The following is a 23,117-nucleotide window of genomic DNA, read 5'->3' as shown; positions in this document are numbered from 1 at the left end:
CCAAGCATTGGATGCTTGGAAACAAAGCCATAAAAGTGACATAAAATGCCCTTAAAGAGAGCCATAAAATTGTCATAAAATTCTTTTAAGGCATAGTAATGAGAGGCATCTAACAATCTCCACCTTGGCTCGAATTTGATAAGTTGCTCATCGCCAAATAATGCCCCGAAGGGCACTCAAGTGCTGTAGAGACCAACCAAGTCCAAGCAAAGTTGGAACTTGGTATTCGGAAGTGGCTTGGTAAGTATATCTGCTGGATTCTCTGATGTGTGAATCTTTTCCACCATAATTTCACCAATAGCAACAATATCTCGGATAAAGTGACGTTTTATATCAATGTGTTTGGTCTTGTCATGATAACGATTATTCCTGGTCAAATGAATAGCACTTTGACTATCACAAAACACTGTAAGAACACCCTGTATTAGACCAAGTTCATTTACCAAACCTCGGAGCCAAATAGCCTCCTTCACACCCTCCGTTGCTGAAATATATTCTGCTTCAGTCGTAGACAATGCAGCAATGGACTGAAGAGTAGCTTTCCAGCTAATAGCACTATTACAGAGAGTAAAGATGTAACCAGAAAGAGACCTCCTTCTGTCAATATCACCACCATAATCCGAATCAACATAACCTACAACGTCATCAGTTGTAGCCTTGTTTCTGTCAAATACCAAGCCAATACCAGAAGTACCTTTTAGATACCGAAAAATCCATTTTACAGCACTCCAATGATCCTTTCCAGGATTATGCATATATCGACTTACCATGCTAACAGCATATGCTAAATCAGGTCTAGTGCACACCATAGCATACATAAGACTACCAACTGCACTAGCATAAGGAATATGTGACATACGCTCCATCTCTTCCTCTGTATGTGGGCAAAGATCTAAAGATAACTTGAAATGTGCAGCAAGTGGAGTAGAAACAGGTTTACAATTATTCATATTAAACCTTTCAAGCACTCTTTCAATATATTTCTCTTGGGATAAAAACAATTTACCAGCTTGACGATCCCTGTGAATCTCCATACCAAGAATTTTCTTGGCTGCACCTAATTCTTTCATCTCAAACTCATTATTGAGTTGAATTTTCAATTTCCGGATCAAAGACTTGTCACGTGAAGCAATTAGCATATCATCAACATACAGTAACAAGTATATGAATGATTCATTTGGAAATTTCTGGAAATAAATACAGTCATCAAATTGACTCCTGCAATAACCTTGCCCAATCATAAAAGAATCAAACCTCATGTACCATTGTCTGGGAGCTTGCTTAAGGCCATATAATGATTTCTTCAATCGACAGACAAGATGCTCCTTATCAGGAACAATAAATCCTTCAGGTTGTTCCATGTAAATTTCTTCTTCCAGCTCTCCATGTAGAAAAGCTGTCTTTACATCAAGTTGCTCCAACTCCAAATCAAATAAAGCAACAAAAGCAAGCAAAACACGTATAGAAGTATGACGAACAACAGGTGAGAATATCTCATTAAAGTCAATACCTTCCTTTTGATTAAAACCTTTAACAACTAGTCGTGCTTTGCATCTTGGATCTTCAACCCCGGGAATACCGTCTTTCTTCTTATAGATCCATTTACATCGTAATGGTCGTTTGCCTTCGGGAAGCTCTGTCAAAGCCCAAGTACCATTCTTATGAAGACTTTCAATCTCTTCATTCATAGCCACTAGCCACTGTGACGAATCAACACAAGAAACAGCTTCTGTATAGCTGGCAGGTTCAACATCATCATTTACCTCTTGTGCAACTGACAATGCATAAGCAATTAAATTATCACCATCAGTGTATCTAGCTGGCCTTTTAATTAGTCTTCTGGTTCTGTCTCGAGCAATACAATAATCATCTTCTTGCTGATGAATAGGAGAAGTTGTACTGTCATCACAATCAACATAATGATCATCAATGCTAGATTGATTTGTAGAGGAAGATGGAACATCAACATTAGGAACTGTAGGTTTCACTATCAACTCCACCTTCTCGCTAGTACCCTGTAGATTACCTGTACTAGTAGAAGAAGACACAATAGATTGTTTTCCAGAAGATAAAAATGCATCCTCATTAAAAGTCACATCTCTGCTAAGAATTAATTTCCGTGACTTTGCATCAGAATACCATAAGCGATATCCTTTAGACTCAGATGCATAACCAAGAAATATGCACTCAACAGCTCTTGGAGCTAATTTACCATCATTAACATGTGCATAAGCAGGACATCCAAAGATTCTTAAGTTAGAATAATCAACAGGATTACCTGACCAAATTTCTTCTGGGATTTTGAAATCAAGTGCTGAATGTGGAGAACGATTAACCAGGTAACAAGCAGTAGATGCTGCTTCAGCCCAAAATTCACGCCGATGCCATAACCCAGCATTTGAGAGCATACAACGAACTCTCTCAAGTAGAGTCCTGTTCATCCGTTCTGCAACACCATTTTGTTGAGGATTTCTTGGAATAGTTTTGTGTCTAGCAATACCATTTTTTGTGCAGAACTCATTAAAATCACCATTGCAGAACTCTAATCCATTGTCTGTTCTAAGCTTCTTCACTTTCTTCCCTGTCTGGGTTTCAACAAGAGTTTTCCACTTCTTGAAAGTGGAGAAAGTCTCATTTTTATGCTGCAGAAAATAAACCCAAACTTTGCGAGAAAAATCATCAATGATGGTCATCATATAGCGACATCCTCCATGAGAAGGAAATTTAGAAGGCCCCCAAAGGTCAGAATGAATATAATCAAGAATACCTTTGGTACGGTGAGTTGCAGTGGAGAAACTAACCTTTTTCTGTTTCCCAAAAACACAATGTTTACAAAAATCCAATTTACCAATGCCATGTTTACCAAGATGACCTTGTTTGCTTAGAAGGTGCATACCTTTTTCACTCATATGGCCCAGGCGCATGTGCCATAATTTGGTAATGTCATTATCATGCATTGAAGAAGATACAGCTGTTGAACCTGTCACAACAGAACCTTGCAAGACATATAAACTACCAATCCGGTTAGCTTTCAATAATACCATAGCACCTTTCAATACCTTTAGAACTCCACCTTCAGCTGAATACCTACACCCGAGAGACTCTAGGGTGCCAAGAGAAATTAAGTTCCGCTTCAAATCTGGAATATAGCGGACATTAGCCAAGGTTCTGACAACACCGTCATGAGCCTTGATCTGAATAGTACCTATTCCTGCAACTTTGCATTGGGTATCATTGCCCATCAAAACAACACCACTGTCAACATGTTCAAAAGTGGTGAATAAGTCCTTATAAGGACACATATGAAAAGTACATCCAGAATCAAGAATCCATTCTGTTTTACTCCTATTATTATAAGAGACAACAGATAAAAGAATATCACCGTCAGAATTGGCTTCAATATTAGCAGCTTCAGAGGATTGTTGAAATTTTCCCTTATCTTGTTTTTCTTGTTTTTTCTTTAAGATAAAACAATCAGGAATGTCATGCCCCGGTTTCTTGCAATAGCGACAAGTTTTGTTGGATTTGCGACCTCTGGATTTGGATCTGAACTTTTTATAATTGGTACTCCCTTTTTCTTGAGTTCTACCTCGAACACTTAAGCCCTCACCCTTGTCCACAGAATTAACTTCAAGATCAAATTTTTCTTTGGACAATAAATTAGATTTAACATCTTCAAAGGATAAGGTATCATTATTTCCATACAACATGATTTCTTTGAAGTGCTTATAGGTAGAAGGTAAAGAGACAACCAACAAAACAGCTTTGTCTTCATCTTCAATATTAATATCAATATTTTGCATATCCATAATAATAGAATTAAACTCATCAAGATGAGTTTGAATAGGAGTACCTTCAACCATACGAATGGTGTATAACCGTTCTTTGAGACGAAGCTTGTTTGCGAGGCTCTTGGTCATGTATAAAGTTTCTAACTTCAGCCACAAAGCCGCAGCGGTTTCTTCATTGGCAACCTCACGAAGAACCTCCTTCGACAAACAAAGTTGAGATGTTGAAAGCACCTTTTCATCCAACTCGTCCCATTGATCATCGGTCATGGAAACTGGTTTCTTTGACTTCCCATCTAAAGCTTTCTTTAATCCGCTCTGGATAAGAACGGCCCTCATTTGGACTCGCCAAATAGAAAAGCTAATTTTGCCATCAAACTTCTCAATGTCAAATTTTGCAGACATTTTGAAATTCTCAATTTAGTAAGAGCTCTGATTCCACTTGTGAAGGATAGAGCACAATGCGGAAGCACAGGATTGAATCAATTGAGAACAAAAGAGAAGCAAGTAAAGGATAAAGAAAATAACACACAAGATTTAATGTGGAAAAAATCCTCAGTGTGAGAGGAAAAAAACCACGGGCGATCAAGAGCAAAATTCCACTATGTAAAAAAGAAGAGTACAAGAAATCCTCTTATAATGATGAGGACAAATGACAATATTTTTTCTCACAAATACTCTCTCAAATGGAACAAGAATTCTCACCAAGAATGCACTCACAATATATGTGTAAATGAAAGAGATGTTGTGTGTTGTGAAGATGATTTTGAAGCTCTCTATATGTGTCCTTTTATAGGCAAGCAAAGTCTTGGTATCTTGGATTCCAAGCATTGGATGCTTGGAAACAAAGCCATAAAAGTGACATAAAATGCTCTTAAAGAGAGCCATAAAATAGTCATAAAATTCTTTTAAGGCATAATAATGAGAGGCATCTAACATAACAGTTCAATGTTATATTGACATTAAGTTTCTAATCACACTTTTGACTTGTAACTTTTAGTTGTAGTTTCTAAATTACATACAAACATGAATAATAGACAAATGAAAGCATGAATAACTTTTGATGAATTAGGCCAATGTAAAGCAAAGAAGTTTGGAGAATGAGATGCCTTTTGGAAGTGAGATTGAGTTGATGATTTAGTGATGCTGATAGTTGGTTGGGTTAGGATTTTGGAGATTAGCAAGAGTGGAGAAAATAATGGAATGGAAACAGTTATCATGACCGTTATTAAGGAAGGGAGGTAATGTGGACATCAAAATATAGGATCGTTTCCAGTTTAGATAAAATAGTTTTTGGATGAGAGACACTCCAAACCATAAGATTTTACATTCTTTTTTTGTTATCTCACACACATTCACAAGCACCACATTGACGCTAATTTTTTTAATAAGAAATTAATCCTTTCAAATATATTACCCGTAGAGATGGAAAAACAGGTTGCTGATTCATTTTGTGCATGCCCACAAATATTCACAATATTTAAACGGGCGTAGGCATCCCGCATTGTCTTAACGAACAAAAATTGCAAATTCTACCCGTTTTAAAATTGGCTAATTCGAACAGCCCACATACATTAATAAATAATAAAAAGAATTTAAAGTTCATACAATAAAGTAAACAAAATTAAATAAACTAGCTTACGAGATTTTTTCTAAAAATACTTTAATATTTTATATGATATTGAACAAATCGTATTTCATAAAGTTTTTTGAATGTTTCTTATTTTTTTCACTTATATCATGTCTGTGGGTCGCCCACATTGCCTAATAAAAATGTCCGCAAACATGGCGAGGAAACATGCAGAATTAAACTGGCAAATGAACAAAAATTTTACGCTCTGTCCCAAAATTTTGCTAGTTATGCGGGCGGACTCGCAAACTTTGTCCGTTTTACCATCTATAGTCACAACTTCTCCAAACAAATATCACTTAAGAATTAAACTTTTAACTTTTTAACATAAGAGATAATTACAAAAATTTTAAGCTCTGTCCCAAAATTTTGCTAGTTATGCGGGCGGACTCGCAAACTTTGTCCGTTTTACCATCTATAGTCACAACTTCTTCAAACAAATATTACTTAAGAATTAAACTTTTAACTTTTTAACATAAGAGATAATTACAAAAATGTTAAGCTCTGTCCCAAAATTTTGTTAGTTATGTGGGCGGACTCGCAAACTTTGTCCGTTCTACCATCTATAGTCACAACTTCTCCAAACAAATATCACTTAAGAATTAAACTTTTAACTTTTTAACATAAGAGATAAGTAGGGATAGCAATGGGGCACGATGGGTTCGGGTAGTGTATTACCCGGACCCACCCTGTTGTTTCATTTATGGACCCAGACTCGCCCTAGACTCGTGCAGATACTCATTGGGTCTATTATCAACGTGTCCTTGGGCACCTAACAGATCTGCAGGTACCCACAAATTAAAAAATATTAAAAATAATTATAAGTAATTTATGTAATTGTTGGTTTGTTTCCTACAATCTTATATATTATTTAAGCAATCAATAAGGAAAAAAATTATAAAAGATAATTTAAAATTTTAAACCCAATTTAAATTTCTTATTAAACAAGTCATTTTACTAAACAATCATAAAAAAACAAAGTTACTACTTCAACTTTATGATGTAAAATTGATTTAGTAAGAACTATTTAATTAACATAACATTAGATTACCAATATAAATTAACATCATATCACACTCTTTAACAATAATATAACCTCAATGTTTACCAACATTACCATTATGAATTAACTATATATATATATATATATATATATATATATATTTAGCAAGGAATAACGAGTTCGGGCACCACAAGTCTGAGTACCTCATTATCCGGAGACTCATCTAACAGTGAGTTTCAAAATTTCAGATCTCAATTACCTACGAGTCTAAAAATACAAAGTCATATACAACTTATTGCAAGTATTATCTGCAGGTACTCGTGGGTTCGAGTTCATTGCCATCTTACATATAAGTGAAACTCATATCACTATATCAAGTTTTGGTATGTTCACTTCTAATTTGTTTTATGCATTTCTAGTCATAACAATGGGAAAATGAAAATTAAGAATTTATGAAAATTAAGAATTTGTAGGGATGGAAAAGATTAGACGAGGATATGTTGTCCTCAAATTTGTTCTCAACCCTGTCCTTAACCAATTGCAATAAAATAAAAATTGATAAAGTCATAAATATTTAATTTTTTTAACTAACATAACATAATATGATTGATTTGAGACATTCTTAAGGAAATGAGATTCTTGTCCCGAAAGACCAGCATGGTTTATAGACATTATCCTGTTTCAAACACAGCCAACCAATCTACACCACCCAAAATCTGAACCACAGAATGACGTGGAAGACAAGGAAAACACTTGTACATTTGAATCCTTTCCTCACACTCACACCCTTCATCCTAAACTCCTGTCTTCCTAAACTCCCTCATCCCTCATGGGAACCATTTTTCCTACTCACACTCTTTCTCCACTCTTCAACATCAAAGCTTCAACCTCAAAATTCCTTGTCTCTCCCCAACCCAACTCAAATTCTAATTTTTACTCTAAACCCATTATTTCATGTCTCAAAAAGAACCAAACTTTATCTCTTAAACCATCTTGGCCTGCATGTACAAGCTGGTTCACTCATGCACAACATGGCCTAGCAGCTTTGGCAATTTCCTTGGCTCTCAACTTTAGTCCACTTTTGCATACTGGCAATGCACTTGCATCTGAATTTGATGTACTTAATGAGGGTCCACCTAAAGAATCATATGTGGTTGATGATGCAGGAGTGCTTAGTAGGGTAACAAAGTCTGATTTGAGGAGGTTATTGTCGGATTTGGAAACCAGGAAGAACTTCCACATCAATTTTATTACAGTGAGAAAACTCACGGTTAGTTACTTAACTATGTGCTTAAATTAACTGTTTTTAATGTTAATTCTCTTGCTTTCATATGCTTTTGTTTGGAATTACAATATTAGAAAGAGTGGACAAATTCCTGTCATAATCTGCTGTGCTTATAGCATTGAGAAATTGTTAGGTTCATGCCTTTTCTATTTCCCTGCAATTCAACTAATGGAGCATGAAATGGAAAAATTAAATGCTCTAGTACCTAAACAACAATGCAGATACAGTTATACACATACTAAGTAACATGGATACATGTATTGTTTTAAATCACAGCTGCAATATTATGGTTTTGAGAATCTCTACAACCGTAATTGCAATTTAATACCATGGATACAAGTATGAGTACTAGTACCGGGTACGGTAGTCATAAACTCATAATTGGTACAGGTAGGGTTAAATTTCTGAAAACTAAGGTACCAGTATGCCATGATGCATTATATATAAGATATAAAAATATGAAGGGGTTGAAGTGATTAATCATAAGACAAATATAATTTGTATAATGCTGTAATTACAAGGTTCCAACTTTAAACAAAAAATTCAATGAAGTATTTTAGCTATAAGGAAGTAAGGTGAGTGAAAGAAAGTAAAATAGTAGTTTGTTTCACTTAATATGCATAGCTTTTACCATCTAATGATATTAACTCTCCTCGTTCTACACATCTATATTGTGATTCTGCTGCCATATTAGTGAATGTGAGAGAGGAGTCTATGAAATTTACGTGTACGTAGCATATTTCGATGTTAAAGATTTTAGTTGTATAATGTGGTTGCAGAGCAAAGCTGATGCTTTTGAGTATGCTGACCAAGTTTTGGAGCGTTGGTATCCTTCTGTAGAAGAAGGCAATAACAAAGGTATTGTGGTACTTGTCACAAGTCAGAAAGAAGGAGCAGTCAGTGGCGGCCCGGCTTTCGTCCAAGCAGTTGGAGAAAATATCCTTGATGCCACCGTCTCAGAGAACCTTCCAGGTACTTCCTAGTTCCTACATCCTACCCTTTGATTCATCACCTGATGGTTACAAAGGAGTTCCAACACTGGTTGAAATTTTCCCACTAACCAATATGGCAAACTTGAATTGCTGATTTGTCGGAACATGTTCTGCCTACAATGAGGGTGAGCTAGGCGCAACAGTAAGGTTGTTGCTTAGTCACCATGAGATCATGGGTTCAAATCTTGAAAATAGCCTATCCACTTGTGGAGGTAAGATTGTGTATATTTACTCTCCTCAGACCCCACTAAGTGAGGGTCTCGTGTACTAGGCCACTCTTTATGTTCCTCCTACAATAGACTGATAAAGGACAAATGAAAATTGTAATTGGAAGGTCATAACATGCTTCCACTAGATGAGGATTGTGTTAAACTGTCAACAATCAATGTAAAACATTGTTGTATCTCAATGACATGTACTATTGTAAAACTTGGTCGGATATCGCTCGTGTACAATGTTGAATTAGCAAAATAGGATATTATGATGTCAATCTAGTCCTTGTAGCTAACCCCGCCAAATGGGAAAAGGTTTGATGGTTGTTGTTATAGTTGTCTTGGTCAATTTAGTTGATAGTTTGATGCTAATGCTGGTAAAGGCTATTAGCCCATTTTTCTGTTAAAGCTAGGCAACTAGTTTCCAAATTAGAAATCCTTATTCTTCTTGATAAACAACATTGCAAAATTTGAATTCACAATAGACAGAGAAGCTCATATTTCCCATTCATGTCCCCCAAGTTCTAACCTTTCTTTCATTATAAGACCTTTAGGGTCTGTTTGCGAGTTGAGTTTTGGAGGGAAATGAAGAGAAAGGGAAGGCTTCAGAGCCATCTCATAGTGTATTTAATGGCTCTCAAGCCTTCTCTTTTCCTTTTTTTCCCTCTAAAACTCAACTCACAAATAGACCCTTAGAGACTTTAAATCTAGAATTTAAATATAGGGGCATGATTCTATATCTGAAAAGGTTCACACATATTACAGGCACTTTAGATAGTTTGGGTTTTTGCATTAAGCTACCATCCACCTACATGTATATACTTTTTACTCATTTGAATGCACTCATATTATCAGATATTTTGCAAGTATTGGCTACTCATATTATCACAAAAACTACCAATAACTAGTTTTAACATGCAGTATTGGCTACTGATGAGAAGTACAATGAAGCTATTTATAGCACTGCTAAACGGTTAGTTGCTGCCATTGATGGCCTTCCTGATCCTGGTGGACCCTCATTTAAAGACAACAAACGTGAATCTAACTACAAATCTAGGGAAGAGACAGAAGAGAAGCGTGGCCAATTTTCTCTTGTAGTTGGAGGTTTATTGGTCATTGCTTTTGTTGTTCCTATGGCACAATACTTTGCTTATGTATCCAGAAAGTAAGAAAATAGTTGTATAATTAGATCTGTCTTGCAAATTCTCACCCTTCATATTCAGATGTATTATGTGCAGTTGTAAGTTGTAACCATGCAAATGTTACAATTGAGGTTGAGAATGTTGGAGAATAGTAAGATCATGGTTTTGGTTGTAAATACAATGCCAAAGTGTTGGATTGTTATATGACAGTTTTTTAGTAACAAAAAAAAGGAAAATGCTTGCTACACTTCTCTTATGAGTCACATCTCACATATGCTAAATTAACATCATATAATTTGTGGGGTGCTTGAAATATATTACTGTAAATTCACGATTCACATTTCCTACTGTTGGAATAATGTAGGTAAAAGACCAATTATATATATTAAACTTAAGTCTCATGGGCATTTGGGCTCATGGTTGTGATGGTGCTCCCGATAATATAGGCACAATTTGTTGAATTTTGTTAACAAATTCTCTTGTATTATCCTCTTCATTTCATTCTTGTGCTATTTATTTGATTGTTTGTAGCAAACATATGGCAATGATAGCTTCTGCCACACCAATATAAGGAATACCAAAAACAAAGTGAGAAGATGTAATCATCCAAGTGAAACAACATCATAATATTTTATCATAAATTTTGTTTATAGACAAGTATTTATATCTATATCACTTTTAATAATTTCTTTTAGTGTTTTTTGGTCACCCTTTACCTTTAGTCATTGAGCAAACATTCATTTCAAGTTCTAAACTAACTCTAGTTACTAAATAAAGCATCTATAGCTTCTCCACACACATAAATCTAAGTGAGATTTTTTACAATTGTTATTCATTTCTAATCTTATATTGTCTAATGTATTTATTCATTACATTATTATAAGATATGTTATCTTAAGTTAATCCTCTTAGTAATTTTTTATTATCTAGCAATCACTCTCATATTACAAATACAATACAATTCACAACAAAAAATGAGATTGATCTTAAGTATCCTATGAGATTTAACTCCATTATCCTGTTAAAATATTTAGGTGTCATGATAACTAAATCTCAATGAGTAAATATGGGAAGAGGAAAAAAAAACAAGTTAGTAGTTATAATCACAACATGGAGAGCAATTTTGTTTTGTTTTCAACAAAACATATTCAAATACAGCACGCCACCACTAAGGTTCCTTTGGTCAACCTCAGGCTGTATAACACTTATTTTGGGAATATGGTGACCCGGGAGCATCTACCATATGAGCTAAGTCCCATTGGATATTAATAATTTTCTGTTTTCTTTTTTTTTTATATGGTTGACGTACTAATCAACTAATTTCACTAATGATAATTTGGGTTTGTGCTACTATTATTCACACTAAGTCATGATTAAACCAAACAATAATGTGTAACCCATCATTTCATGATAAAGTCAAACTCACGGACAAGTTACTTTGTGAGTTAACCATCATTCTTCAACTTTATATATAAACTTATGCTTAGAAGTGATTTCCTTTATATAAGTAGAGCCAAAATATAGTGCCCAAAAAATATTAGCATTACTCACTTTGAATCCCAACTATGTTATTTCAACAACTAAGTTGTTATAACTTGTTTGACAACTTTATTGGGTAAATAAAAGGAAAAAAATATGACATCCTTATTCTTCACGTAACAAGAAGTTCTCAACCAAGTTGTTGTAGCAACTAGATTGTTTAAATAACATTTTTGGCTGAACCAATTATGAATTGTCCCGTATAACAGAATTGTTATTACAAATCACATAGATACTTGTTTTGGTTTCATACATTGGATATCAGAAGACTAGAATAAACTCATCCCTTGACTAAAGATCTCGCGATTACTGCAAAAAAAACAGACGAGGAAATAATATATAAGTTATGATAAACATTTTATTTATAATGAAATAATTTTTTTGTTATTAAAATCAAAAACAAAAACTTCATTCTTTAATATCGAAGAGGATTCTTATTTATTATGCTTAGGCGAAAACATATATACTATCAACAACAGAGGATTCTTCTTCATTATGCTTATGCTTAATTCGGTTGTCTCACCACCAAAATAGAATTTGTAATTGAATACAAAATGAAAATCTCAGTGGACATTAACATGATTTAGCTTAATCAGTGAGAGGAATTAGACAAAAAGCAATAAACTTTTTAAGACTAAATGCTAAGGGTTTGAACATGTTGCTATATAATATAAATTTCATAATTTCTCAAAGCATGGCAGAAGTAGTAAATCCATTCCAAGTGTAAAGCCTTGTTTGTCTTCCCACTCCTCTTTGTTTTTCCTGACTTGGCACAAGATATCTATTGTCTCAGTTTCTATTATACTGTTCAGCCGCACATATCACATATTCTTGGGTTTATTTAAGTTGAAGTTTCACGTAAAAAGGTTTATAAGTAGAAAATGTTAATGGAATTAATACATTTTGGTTCAAGACACCGTATCTCATTCTCCATTCTTCCCATACCTCGGTAACATTTGACTATTTGTTTAATGAAATGTCAACATGCTTGAACCAAGAGACTTGGGTCTCTAACATTTGACTATTGATACCAATAACCATTCTTAGACAAAACAAGCAAAAACATTTGGAGACTCAACTTGAACTAACTGCAATATTGTAAGACCAACTGAGCAAGCATTCTATATGCTTAATTCTTCAACAAAGAAACTTAAATTTGTTGTAATGAATCATTCAATATTTTGTATATTTGTTCTATGCTTAATCCTCCCTCACACTTGTTCTCTATGTTACTCATTAATTAAAATGACAGATAAGTTATGGGGGATCCCTCAATATCTTTGCTACGTCTTTGTCCAACAAGGAAACAACATTATGGTTTGTTATGTACACAGTGCAACACAGTCATGATTCATTGCACTTTGAGGTATAAATAAAATCTTATAACTACTCGATAAGAAGTAATTAACAAGCTGGTATGTATGGTTGTAACCATTGTTTCTTGATTCTCTTGTTAACCCTATACATTCTGTAAATGATTAACCTTTAAGAACAATTAATCTTTAAGAACAATTAATCTTTTAAAACAATAATGTATGTAGAGAGTGACAAACCATATAACAAAATGATCCACCACTAGGAATATATGGTTCACAGTTCAGACTGAACATTTACATCACAAAGTGTCACAAATCACAATCAATGTTGTATTCATGACAAGTAATATGTTCCCTGTAACAAATAAAAACCAAACCATCACATCAACCTCCATTTTCATGCAATGCCAAGTCCATACATACGTAGATTTTGATGACTACCATGATAACATGGATTCATCACTTGATGACACCTCCTAAACCCTTCATTACTCCCCATACCATAATTCCACTCTCCAACCCTATCTTCTTCTATCTCTTCCTCTTCTAAGTCTGAATCTACCATCATTTCTTCTTCCGTTTGTTCTGCTATTTCTCCTACAAGTTCTTCTTCTTCGTCGTCATCATCATCATCTGGAACGAGATACAATCTCAGACGTCCATTTTCTCTTGAAGAATAGATCATCTCATGTCTCTTCATTCTTACTTTAGTGAGAATCAACCTTCCATTCTTCCTCACTGGTCGGAGAAAGAAACTAGGCCTACAGTTCCGATTCCACGATGAAAGTGGCGGCGGAAAACAATCTCGTCTTCCTTCTGCCACCCTCGTCCTCCTTGAATCGTAACAATAACCATCATCATTATCATTATCATGATGAATCTCATGATCTACGTGATCATTAACTTGCCTCTCATCAATGCTATCAAATCCGAGGCTCTCGGTGGAACTCATGAACTCGTCCATATGTGTGGTGGCGGAGGCTGAAATGGGACGGTGGCTTTTGAGGTGAAGTTTGTGTTCATCGGTTGCAATAATATTTCTGGTAGTGTTAATGGCGGTGGCAAAACCTATCAAAGAATGAACGTGCTTCTTGATGGAGTTGATAATGGAATCAAGGAAAGAAAGGAATGAAAGAAGAAGAGGAAAATATAAAGAGAAAATCCTCATATCACATGTAATATATTCAACTCCTAATGAATTGGTTTGAAGACAGTGTTGTGTGTTATGTATTTATAGTTTTGAAAAAAGGGTAAGGGTAGTAATAAATAAATAAATAATAACATCATAACCCTAGAGATGAAAGAAGAAGAAAAAGAAGAAGGTGGAGAGAGTGGAAGAGAAAAAAGAATAGAGGGTCTGAATCTGAAAAATGAAAATAAATATAAGATGTAGTTAGTGAAAGAGATCGCACTTATATAGTTAGAAAAAGGTGCCGGGTCCTAAGTTAGATGGCCTGTAATTTCGCCCAAAATGCCAGGTTGTTATTTTTTTATTCCACATTTTCAAATCATATTCCCTATACATGTCACCTTAGGCTTATCATTTTAATGTAAGGTTGACATAATTAATTATTGACCTACACTTTTACTAAGTTGGTCCCCTTCTATATTTTATTTTATTAGAATATATGAAGTTTCTTAAAATGTTTAAAATTATCTTATATGAAATATTTAGAAGATATTTTGATATCTAAATAATATCATTATTATGTCTTAGATTTGAGATTTGTTCTTAATCAAATTATCTTGATTTGTTTTCTTATGATTGAAATTATCTTATTCCTTTTTATCATTCTATACATCAATTCTATAATTTCTAACACATTTCATGGAATTTGAAAAAGCATATCAAATGATGTCTTTCTTAAGAACATACTCCCAAGAGCTATTGGTTATGTAAGAGTAATCTCTACAAAATATATAAGATCTCAACCGAATGAAGCAGGTTGCCTTGGTTTTTTTAAGACATCATATTTAATTCTCATGCTTAAATTACTGTGAGACTGTCTCAAATATATAGTCATATTTATAATATTTCGCCATGACATATGATCCATATGAGCATATGAATTTATTAAGTGTATTATTTTTTAAACTTAAATTATTGCAATATTTTATTTTCCTTTAAGAGAGTTATAATGACTCGAACCTATGACTTCATATGTAAGTTCTTGAGTTAATGAGTTCGAATTGCAGAATAGATCACAATAAATGTGGAGATGTTACAATACCCCTTGTTAACTTATCTGGTAGAATATTAAAAATATGATTAGTTAATAGAGAGTGTGGATAGATAATTTGGAGTGCTGGTAGTTTTTTTTAATACTAGAACTAGAAGGATGTCTAAAACTACTGGTAAAGGTAGACTTTTTGAAGTATTAGGAAATCCATGAAAATGAACTCTTAAACCAAACTTTTGAAATGTTTGCATTTTAAACAATTATATCCGTTTGATTTTAAAGTGTAAAGTATTAAAGTTATCTAAATCCGCATGAAACAATATATATTATTAGTGTGATTACAATGAAAATGTTTGAAGAAGGCTTAAAATTGATTGTTAGAGAAGGAAGAAGAAATTCCTACCAAAAAAATGATTTCATAATAAAAATACTAAAATAATTTTCTTAGCCCGTTGTCCTAAAGGTTACAATTTTTTTGCATTAAAACATTAATATTTGAAAAGAATAGACTTACTTTTTTCAATACTTCTTTTATCATTTTCTAACTTAACAAAATCAATAAGATGATATAATAAACTAGAAAGATGTTGTAGTTTTTTTGTACTACCAAGTAATATTTTTTTAATCTTTTTTGGGTAAAGAATTAACCACTTTCAAATTCTTGACTACACATTCCAATAAGTATTGCTCCCAGAAATTGAATTATCAACTTTTAAAAATCCAATGCAGTCTTATACTACAATATCATTATCTCAATGTTGAAGAGTGAAGGGGTTTGATGGTAATTTGAAACGAAAATTTAAAAATAATTGAAGGGGACACATAGGGAATTAATGAAAATGTGGTGGGATGTAACTGATATTCCAGAAAATAAGCCAGCCAAGTATAATTTAAACGTAAGAAGACAGAGAAAAGACGGTAATATACGTAAGGAGAAGAAAAACGGAACCGTCTCAGTTAAGGTCAAAATTTCTCAACCACAACCACCACCACCATCAACTACAACCGAACGCCGGAGCTATCTTCCGCCGTACACGGTGAACCTAGACGGTTATAAATCTTATGCTATTTTCGATCACCTGCGTTCCGCGACTCTCGTCGGCGGGGACGGAATTCCCGGTGAATCACCGGTGGCCGGTTGAAAACCGCTTCATCGATTATTATGAAAAGGCAGGGAAAGGAAAAAGGTACTAAGAGTAATGGATTGGTTCCTTCTTCTTTGAGGTTCATATCTTATTGCATTAAAACCGCTTCCTCCGGTGTCCGTTCCGCCGGTGCCTCCGTTGCCGCCTCTATTTCCGGCGATGGAAACGAACACAAAGACCAGGTACCGTGGTTCTCGTCTTCAGTTGTTAGTTGTTGACTTATCGAGTTATTGTTTCCTTTTGAAATTGTGAATGCTTTTAAGAAATGACAAGTAAAATATACATGATATGAGTTTTGATCATAATTTATTTTTTGAAATTTAGTTCGATGCCTTTAATGAAAGGTTATTCTTATTGCTGAGATTTTGGTCCCACGTCCGAGGAAATGAACTGTTTATGTTTATTTTTTTCTGGTGTTTTGCATAAAAGATTCAACTTAAAGTTAGAGGGGATTTTTTATGTTAGATTGGACTAGTTTGTACATGCATAACACAAATCACTTTCTTCTTTATCCATTTTTTGTGTGTATGTTTGTGTGGATGAAGTAACTAGGCATGAAATGTTCTGATTAGAAATATCGGTTTTATAGAGAGGTGTTTGTATGGTTATTTATTTTTCATAATTTCAGACCAGAATTAACATGAGACTGATTTTGTTCGATGATGGAGTAGTTATACAAATGCTGATATTTATAATAATGGATTCAGTTTATCTGGAATAAGAGTATTACATATGCCAGTTTGATAAAACTTCTCTGTAGGGAACATATATGTAAAGTGAGCAAATAAGAGTGTATTCACTCTTAGATTATTAGTGGATTAATATTCCAATGCATTTTAGATCAAATTGATGGTAAATACGCCCTTAATTGCCCACTTTACTCACTGGGTCACTTTAGAGGAGTTTTTTCATGCCATTTTTAGTAAGCATGAATTGCTTCTAGAGAAACATGTGTAGTTCTGCTGAATAATTACCGATCCCGATGCAATTGACTTGTGATCAGCAGTGTGCTATGGAAAACTTCACCATTCCTTTTCAGATGTGCACTTTTTATTTGTGAACCAAGGAATCAGAATTATTCACCTCTTTTTTTGGGTGTCATGCAGGTTCTTTGGGCTGGTTTTGACCGGCTAGAACTTGGTCAGTCTTGTTTCAAGCATGTCCTCTTACTTGGTTATTCCAATGGCTTTCAAGTTCTTGATGTGGAGGATGCCTCTAATGTTGAGGAACTTGTCTCAAAGCGTGATGATCCAGTCTCATTTTTACAGATGCAGCCCATCCCTGCAAAATTGGAGGGCTGTGAAGGATTTAGAGCATCACATCCTTTACTCTTAGTTGTTGCATGTGACAAATCAAAGATCCCCGGTACAATGCAAAATGTCAAAGATGGCCATAACGAAGCTCAAGCTGAAAATATTTTCAGCTCAGCTACAGCTGTTCGATTTTACTCACTAAAGTCCCATACCTATGTTCATGCTCTAAGATTCCGTTCAACTGTCTTCATGGTTAGATGCAGTCCTCAAATTGTAGCTGTGGGGCTTGCTACTCAAGTAAGTTTAACACTCAATTATTTTTTCAATTTTCTTTTAGCTCTCATGTTTGGGAGCCTCGGAGGAAGTTGAGTTTCATAGTTTTCGGTATATTCTGCTTAGGTTTTACCAATTTCCTTTGACATTTGAAAATTGTAAGGTTGAGGGATACTGTTTTTTCTCATATCACCTTATGGATCACTTATGTAATTTTTAGATATGTATTTAATGGAATGTGCATTGACTTAGTCTGCTATTCCCAAATCCCATAAGCTAAAACCTAGCTAATTTGTTTTCTTCATTTTTATTTTGCTGGCAGATATACTGTTTTGATGCTCTTACTCTTGAGAATAAATTCAGTGTTCTCACTTACCCTGTACCTCAGTTGGGAGGCCATGGATTGGTTGGCATTAATATCGGCTATGGTCCTATGTCTGTTGGGCCCCGGTGGTTAGCTTATGCTTCCAACAACCCATTTCTGTCAAACACTGGTCGGCTAAGTCCTCAGAGTCTTACTCCTCCAGCTGTTAGCCCTTCAACATCGCCCAGCAGTGGGAACCTGGTAGCCCGATATGCCATGGAATCTAGCAAGCACTTGGCTGCTGGGCTTATCAACCTTAGTGATATGGGGTACCAAAAGTTGTCTAAATACTATCAAGATCTTATACCTGATGGATCCAGTTCTCCCGTATCACCAAATTCAAGCTGGAAAGTTGGTCGCGTTACGTCAAATTCTACAGAAACTGATATGGCTGGGGTGGTGAGTATTATATTTTCGGTGACAATTAACTTATGATAGTTAGATCTTCTTTTACAATGTGCTGGCATGCTGAGTAGATAGTTTCTTTTTTAAAGTAATATTGGCTTTTGTGTTACAATTTGCATGAGATCATCTATTGTTTCAGCTTAGCGACAGAGGAAGAATTTTCTAAGATAGTTAATAGCACTTAATATTTTGTTGAAGTCTCTTCCCTTTACTCCACCATATGCAATGGTTTTTTATGTAAGTGGAAACTGGAAAGATATCATTCTCTATGGTTGTTGACTTGTATTAATGATCTATTGCAGGTTGTTGTCAAGGATTTTATTTCTAAAGCTGTCTTGGCACAATTTAGGGCTCATACTAGTCCAATATCTGCTTTGTGTTTTGACCCAAGTGGGACACTTCTAGTTACTGCCTCAATTCATGGTAACAACATTAATATATTCCGGATTATGCCATCCTGCTCCAGAAATGGATCAGTTTCTCAAAGCAATAATTGGAGCTGTTCTCATGTGCACCTATACAAACTCCATCGTGGCATGACATCAGCTGTATGCTTCTATTCTCATTTTTTCTTTAAGGCCTTTACTTTTAGACCCTAAATTTGATCCATTGTTAAGTTTTTTAACACTATAATCCAATGGTTTGTGTGTTGACGCATCACATCATTAGTTCAACTTCCTAAGTAGCGGTGTTGATGGTCAAAATTATTTATCGATTTAGCAATATATGATTGGATGATAATGTAAAGAACAGTGGGTCACATTAAATCATTATGCTTGGATCAAAGTTTTAAATTGCGCACTTGCAAGTTGATGGGGTGGATGTGGCTGCGATCGAGTCCTAATGTGATTGTGATGACCACCACACAACACCCGCATCATTTGATGCAGTCACAATTTATATCCTTGGTTTATATACTTCAGAAGGTTTTAACTTCATTGTGTATATCATACAGGTTATACAAGATATTTGTTTTAGCAATTACAGTCAGTGGGTTGCCATTATTTCCTCCAAGGGTACTTGTCATATTTTTGTTCTTGCCCCTTTTGGTGATGAGACAGTTCTTAAGATACACAATCAAGACACTGAAGGGCCTGCTCTTCTGCCAATTTTACCTCAGCCTTGGTGGTTCACCACGCATTTCACAGTAAACCAACAACACATTTGCCCTGCACCCCCACCTCCTGTTTCTCTCTCTGTGGTTAGCAGAATAAAAAATAATAGTGCTGGATGGCTCAATACAGTTAGTAATGTGGCATCTTCTGCAGCGGGGAAAGTTTCTATTCCATCTGGTGCTGTTTCTGCTGTGTTTCATAAGTCTATACCTCGTGATTCACACAATGCATATTCTCTGGAGCATTTATTGGTCTATACCCCTTCTGGCCATTTAATTCAATACAAACTAGTACCATCACTGGTAGCAGAATCAAGTGAAACTATGCCTAGAGCAGCCCCAGTTTTTTCAGAAAATCTACAAGAAGAGGATGTGCGAGTGAAGGCTGAACCTCTTCAATGGTGGGATGCCTGTAGGGGAAATGATTGGCCGGAAAGAGAGGCACATATATTAGGGGATACTCATGTTGGACAGGAAGCTGCAAAAGTGATTTTGGAGAGTTCAGGTTATGAAGATAATGATGCTGGGAACAATAATTCTATAAAACTTCACCAGCAATGTCACTTCTCAAACGCAGAGGTACATATAAGCTCTGGGAGGGTACCAATTTGGCAGAAGTCTGAGGTATTTATTGTTGTTTCTATTATGAATATTTCTGCTTGCCACCTTTCTCGTTATGAATGTATTCTTTCAAATAAACTATTATATCCTCGATTTTTAGGTGTCTTTCCTTGTGATGAGTCCCTTGGAGGCCAGAGAGCTGAGTTTATATGAACTTAGTACCAGTGGAGAGATTGAAATAGAGAGCATTCCTGTTAATGAGGTTGAAATAAGACAGAAGGATTCGTTGCCTCTCTTTAACAATTTCCATAGAATTCAGTCTACCTGGCCTGACAGGTAAAGATCACTTATCTGCCTTTTGATTGGCCCATTAGAGAAGTCTTGTAATAATTATCCACTCAGATCATTTCAATTCTAGATATGGGGCATGTCTTCAATTTAAATACTAGGTTTTTAAGTTTCTACACTGATGAATATTTGAGCTTCATTGCTTTCTACTGCTCTGCATTTCTTTTATCCTGGCGATTTCTTGTTGATATATGCTCTCAAGTTTACACTTTCCTTCTTTTGTTTGTAATAGCTTTGTTTAATTTTGTATCTTAGACATCTCTTCAGTAAGATCCAAATGGAGACAAGTTGTTTGGGTTTAAATGAGATAATTAGGTATTAATACATGGAGTTCGAGATATCCTGTTTGCATTAAGAAACTATATTATATTATTCTTCCATTGTATGTTCATTTTCGCTTACATGATATATATATATATGGAGTCCAGATATGGATGGTTTGTAGTGAGGGTTCAGTTTTCTTTGTTTTTCTGTGTACTGCCTGATGATATTGAATGTGGTTTTAGTGGAGCAATGACTATTTTGCTTCTCATTTGTTTGAGGACAATTTGGAGGGCTGTTTAATAAACGTTTTTTTTCTTGTGTTAGAAATTGAAATATATATGTATAACTTTCCATTCGCATTCTAAGTTCTAACAATTTCTAATTTTTTTGGCAGAGGTATTGTTATGGGAAGATGCTCAAGCTCTTCATCTGATTCACACGGAGGTGAGGAGAAGTTGTCAGATGATGCTGCAAAGCTGATGGTACCTGCTTTAACTGAAAAGGCGGATGTTGGTAAGATAAGCAATTCAGTGAGATCTTATATAATACTTATGAGTGACTCGTGTTTTAGATTATTTTCTCAGGTTTATTTGCATATTTTTTCTTCATCATTTGACTTCTGTTTAGTAATAAGATTAATTGCAAGAACAGAGAGTGAGGTCTGTGTTGGCATCACCTCTTTTAAGCCTGGAATCTGTTAACGCAAATGTTGTTTCAACAGGTGCCTCACGTTTTGCTGATGTTATAACTACGAAGGTTAAATCTTCAAAACAAGGAAAAGGCAGCGACAGTTTCAATACTAGTTTTAGCGCTCCTGATTTGAATATGAATCTTACTCATGATCATGAGGAGCCAATACATGACTCACCAGACTCTGAACAATTTTTTCAAGAGGATTATTGTAAAGCATCTGTTGACTGTCATGAATCAGCAGCTGAAGTTGCTACTGATGTGGATTGTAGCAGTCCCTGTGACAGGGAGAAATCTGATGATGAGGATGGTGATAATGATGACATGCTTGGTGATGTATTTGACTTCTCTGAGGAAGGTACGAGTCTGAAACATTTAACCTTTTGATTTCACTTAGATTGAGCGTAGCTGTAGTTACTTTCTATGGGTGCATATATGTGATGTATTGCACTTGAAGATGTCTACTAAAAAACAGAAATATTGACATTAGTTTTCCTTTTCTTAGTCATAATGTTGTCTGTTTTGTTCATGTTTTCCTTAAAAGTACGCAATGCTTGCGATGCAGGTTGATGACTGCTTTTATGCTTTCCTCCCCCTCTTCAAATTGTTGTGAATTGGTGTAAAGGAATTTAATTGACTAGTGCAGCTGATTTCCATGCATTAAGCTGAATGCTACTAACAACTGATTCAAGGAATTTAATGTTCTTCAATCACAATGTTCCTTCCCAGACAAATGATTTTTCTGACATGATTTTCATGTAAATGATGTAATTGGAATGAATAACTTCAAATTATTTGTTTGGGCACTGGGTGGGTTCGAAGTTCGATAGACTTTTGTATAATATATTTTTCTTCATAGCTCATAGCATGGAGGTGAAGGGACAAAGAACAAAGAAAGAGGTGGAAGGAGCAAGGAAGAGAAATGAAGAAGAAAAGAAACTATGCTTATGAAACAGCTTAGTTCTCTGCACTTTCATGTACACATTGATGAAGGATTTCTCATATATCTCATGACGCTCTTCGTGGATGATATGATGCACCTAAATGAAGAAAGATGCTATGATGCGTTGTGAAGGCGTGACAATTAAAATATCCTTTATTTTTTTCTTGGTTTACTTTGGTTTCTTAAGGAACTTCTGGTGGTAACAACCAAGATGACAGTGAATTTGATATTGCTATTGCCAAACTTGTGGGGTTATCTTTTCAATGATTTTTATTAATATTTTCGGAGTAATTAAAAAACAAATAAGAAATTAATGTTATTCAATATTTTTTTTGCCAAGTTGGGTAATTAAGATAATTGCTAAAAAAAAATCAGTAGACTATATGTATTTTATGTTTAGATTTATTATGAAAATATGTATATTATCACTGATCATATATTCATATATTTGTATTCTTAAAAAGGTGACTTGTTAACATTATTATTGTAATAAAAACTTTTTAAATGACATTTTAATATCCGAAGTATGATTGACGAGTAACATTACATAAAAGGAACTAAAATGAAATCTATAGTTATTACTTGTTAAAACTCTCTTTCCTTTTTATTAATAAAAAAATAGAAACTCAATTCCTGCGTGCGTACCAATAAGGAAAATACCCTGAAGTTT

At 34.7% G+C, this 23,117-nt stretch overlaps 3 protein-coding genes and 1 long non-coding RNA gene across 6 annotated transcripts; 2 read left to right on the top strand and 2 right to left on the bottom strand.

The window, feature by feature from the left end:
- LOC109331340 (UPF0603 protein At1g54780, chloroplastic-like) lies at positions 7,134-10,299 on the top strand. The gene is made up of 3 exons (XM_019565763.1): positions 7,134-7,691; positions 8,486-8,678; positions 9,832-10,299. Exons 1-3 carry the CDS (start codon positions 7,251-7,253, stop codon positions 10,077-10,079), a joined length of 882 nt encoding a protein of 293 aa, XP_019421308.1. The 5' UTR covers positions 7,134-7,250; the 3' UTR covers positions 10,080-10,299.
- LOC109331343 lies at positions 9,356-9,822 on the bottom strand. Its single transcript, XR_002105779.1, has 2 exons — positions 9,601-9,822; positions 9,356-9,458 (listed from the first exon to the last, which is right to left on the bottom strand). It is a non-coding gene; the product is annotated as an uncharacterized LOC109331343 (long non-coding RNA).
- On the bottom strand, positions 13,149-14,223 carry LOC109331341 (histone chaperone RTT106-like). Its single transcript, XM_019565764.1, has 2 exons — positions 13,760-14,223; positions 13,149-13,540 (listed from the first exon to the last, which is right to left on the bottom strand). Exons 1-2 carry the CDS (start codon positions 14,073-14,075, stop codon positions 13,305-13,307), a joined length of 552 nt encoding a protein of 183 aa, XP_019421309.1. The 5' UTR covers positions 14,076-14,223; the 3' UTR covers positions 13,149-13,304.
- LOC109331339 (autophagy-related protein 18h-like) lies at positions 16,218-22,711 on the top strand. Of its 3 annotated transcripts, none has more exons than XM_019565761.1 (9): positions 16,218-16,414; positions 17,339-17,782; positions 18,081-18,521; positions 18,830-19,075; positions 19,483-20,265; positions 20,363-20,538; positions 21,209-21,327; positions 21,536-21,862; positions 22,151-22,711. In XM_019565761.1, the coding sequence occupies exons 1-9, from the start codon at positions 16,250-16,252 to the stop codon at positions 22,171-22,173; spliced, it is 2,724 nt and encodes a 907-aa protein (XP_019421306.1). In that variant the 5' UTR covers positions 16,218-16,249; the 3' UTR covers positions 22,174-22,711. The 3 variants fall into 3 exon arrangements, with proteins under 3 accessions (XP_019421306.1, XP_019421305.1, XP_019421307.1); XM_019565760.1 differs by having other exon boundaries at positions 21,206-21,327; XM_019565762.1 differs by having other exon boundaries at positions 21,206-21,327; positions 22,070-22,711.

The sequence above is a fragment of the Lupinus angustifolius genome, chromosome LG17 (assembly GCF_001865875.1).
Source record: "Lupinus angustifolius cultivar Tanjil chromosome LG17, LupAngTanjil_v1.0, whole genome shotgun sequence".
Taxonomy (NCBI): domain Eukaryota; kingdom Viridiplantae; phylum Streptophyta; class Magnoliopsida; order Fabales; family Fabaceae; genus Lupinus; species Lupinus angustifolius.
Note: the sequence above shows the minus strand (reverse complement) of the source record. Positions and strands in the feature narration are given on the sequence as shown.

Coding starts and splice junctions, on each gene's coding strand:
- LOC109331340 (XM_019565763.1), top strand. CDS start 7,251: ATGGGAACCATTTTTCCTACTCACACTCTTTCTCCACTCTTCAACATC. Junction 7,692..8,485: donor TTACAGTGAGAAAACTCACG/GTTAGTTACTTA, acceptor ATGTGGTTGCAG/AGCAAAGCTGATGCTTTTGA. Junction 8,679..9,831: donor CGTCTCAGAGAACCTTCCAG/GTACTTCCTAGT, acceptor TTTAACATGCAG/TATTGGCTACTGATGAGAAG.
- LOC109331341 (XM_019565764.1), bottom strand. CDS start 14,075: ATGAGGATTTTCTCTTTATATTTTCCTCTTCTTCTTTCATTCCTTTCT. Junction 13,541..13,759: donor TGATAATGATAATGATGATG/GTTATTGTTACG, acceptor ATCTCGTTCCAG/ATGATGATGATGACGACGAA.
- LOC109331339 (XM_019565760.1), top strand. CDS start 16,250: ATGAAAAGGCAGGGAAAGGAAAAAGGTACTAAGAGTAATGGATTGGTT. Junction 17,783..18,080: donor CTGTGGGGCTTGCTACTCAA/GTAAGTTTAACA, acceptor TTTTGCTGGCAG/ATATACTGTTTTGATGCTCT. Junction 20,539..21,205: donor CAGTCTACCTGGCCTGACAG/GTAAAGATCACT, acceptor TAATTTTTTTGG/CAGAGGTATTGTTATGGGAA.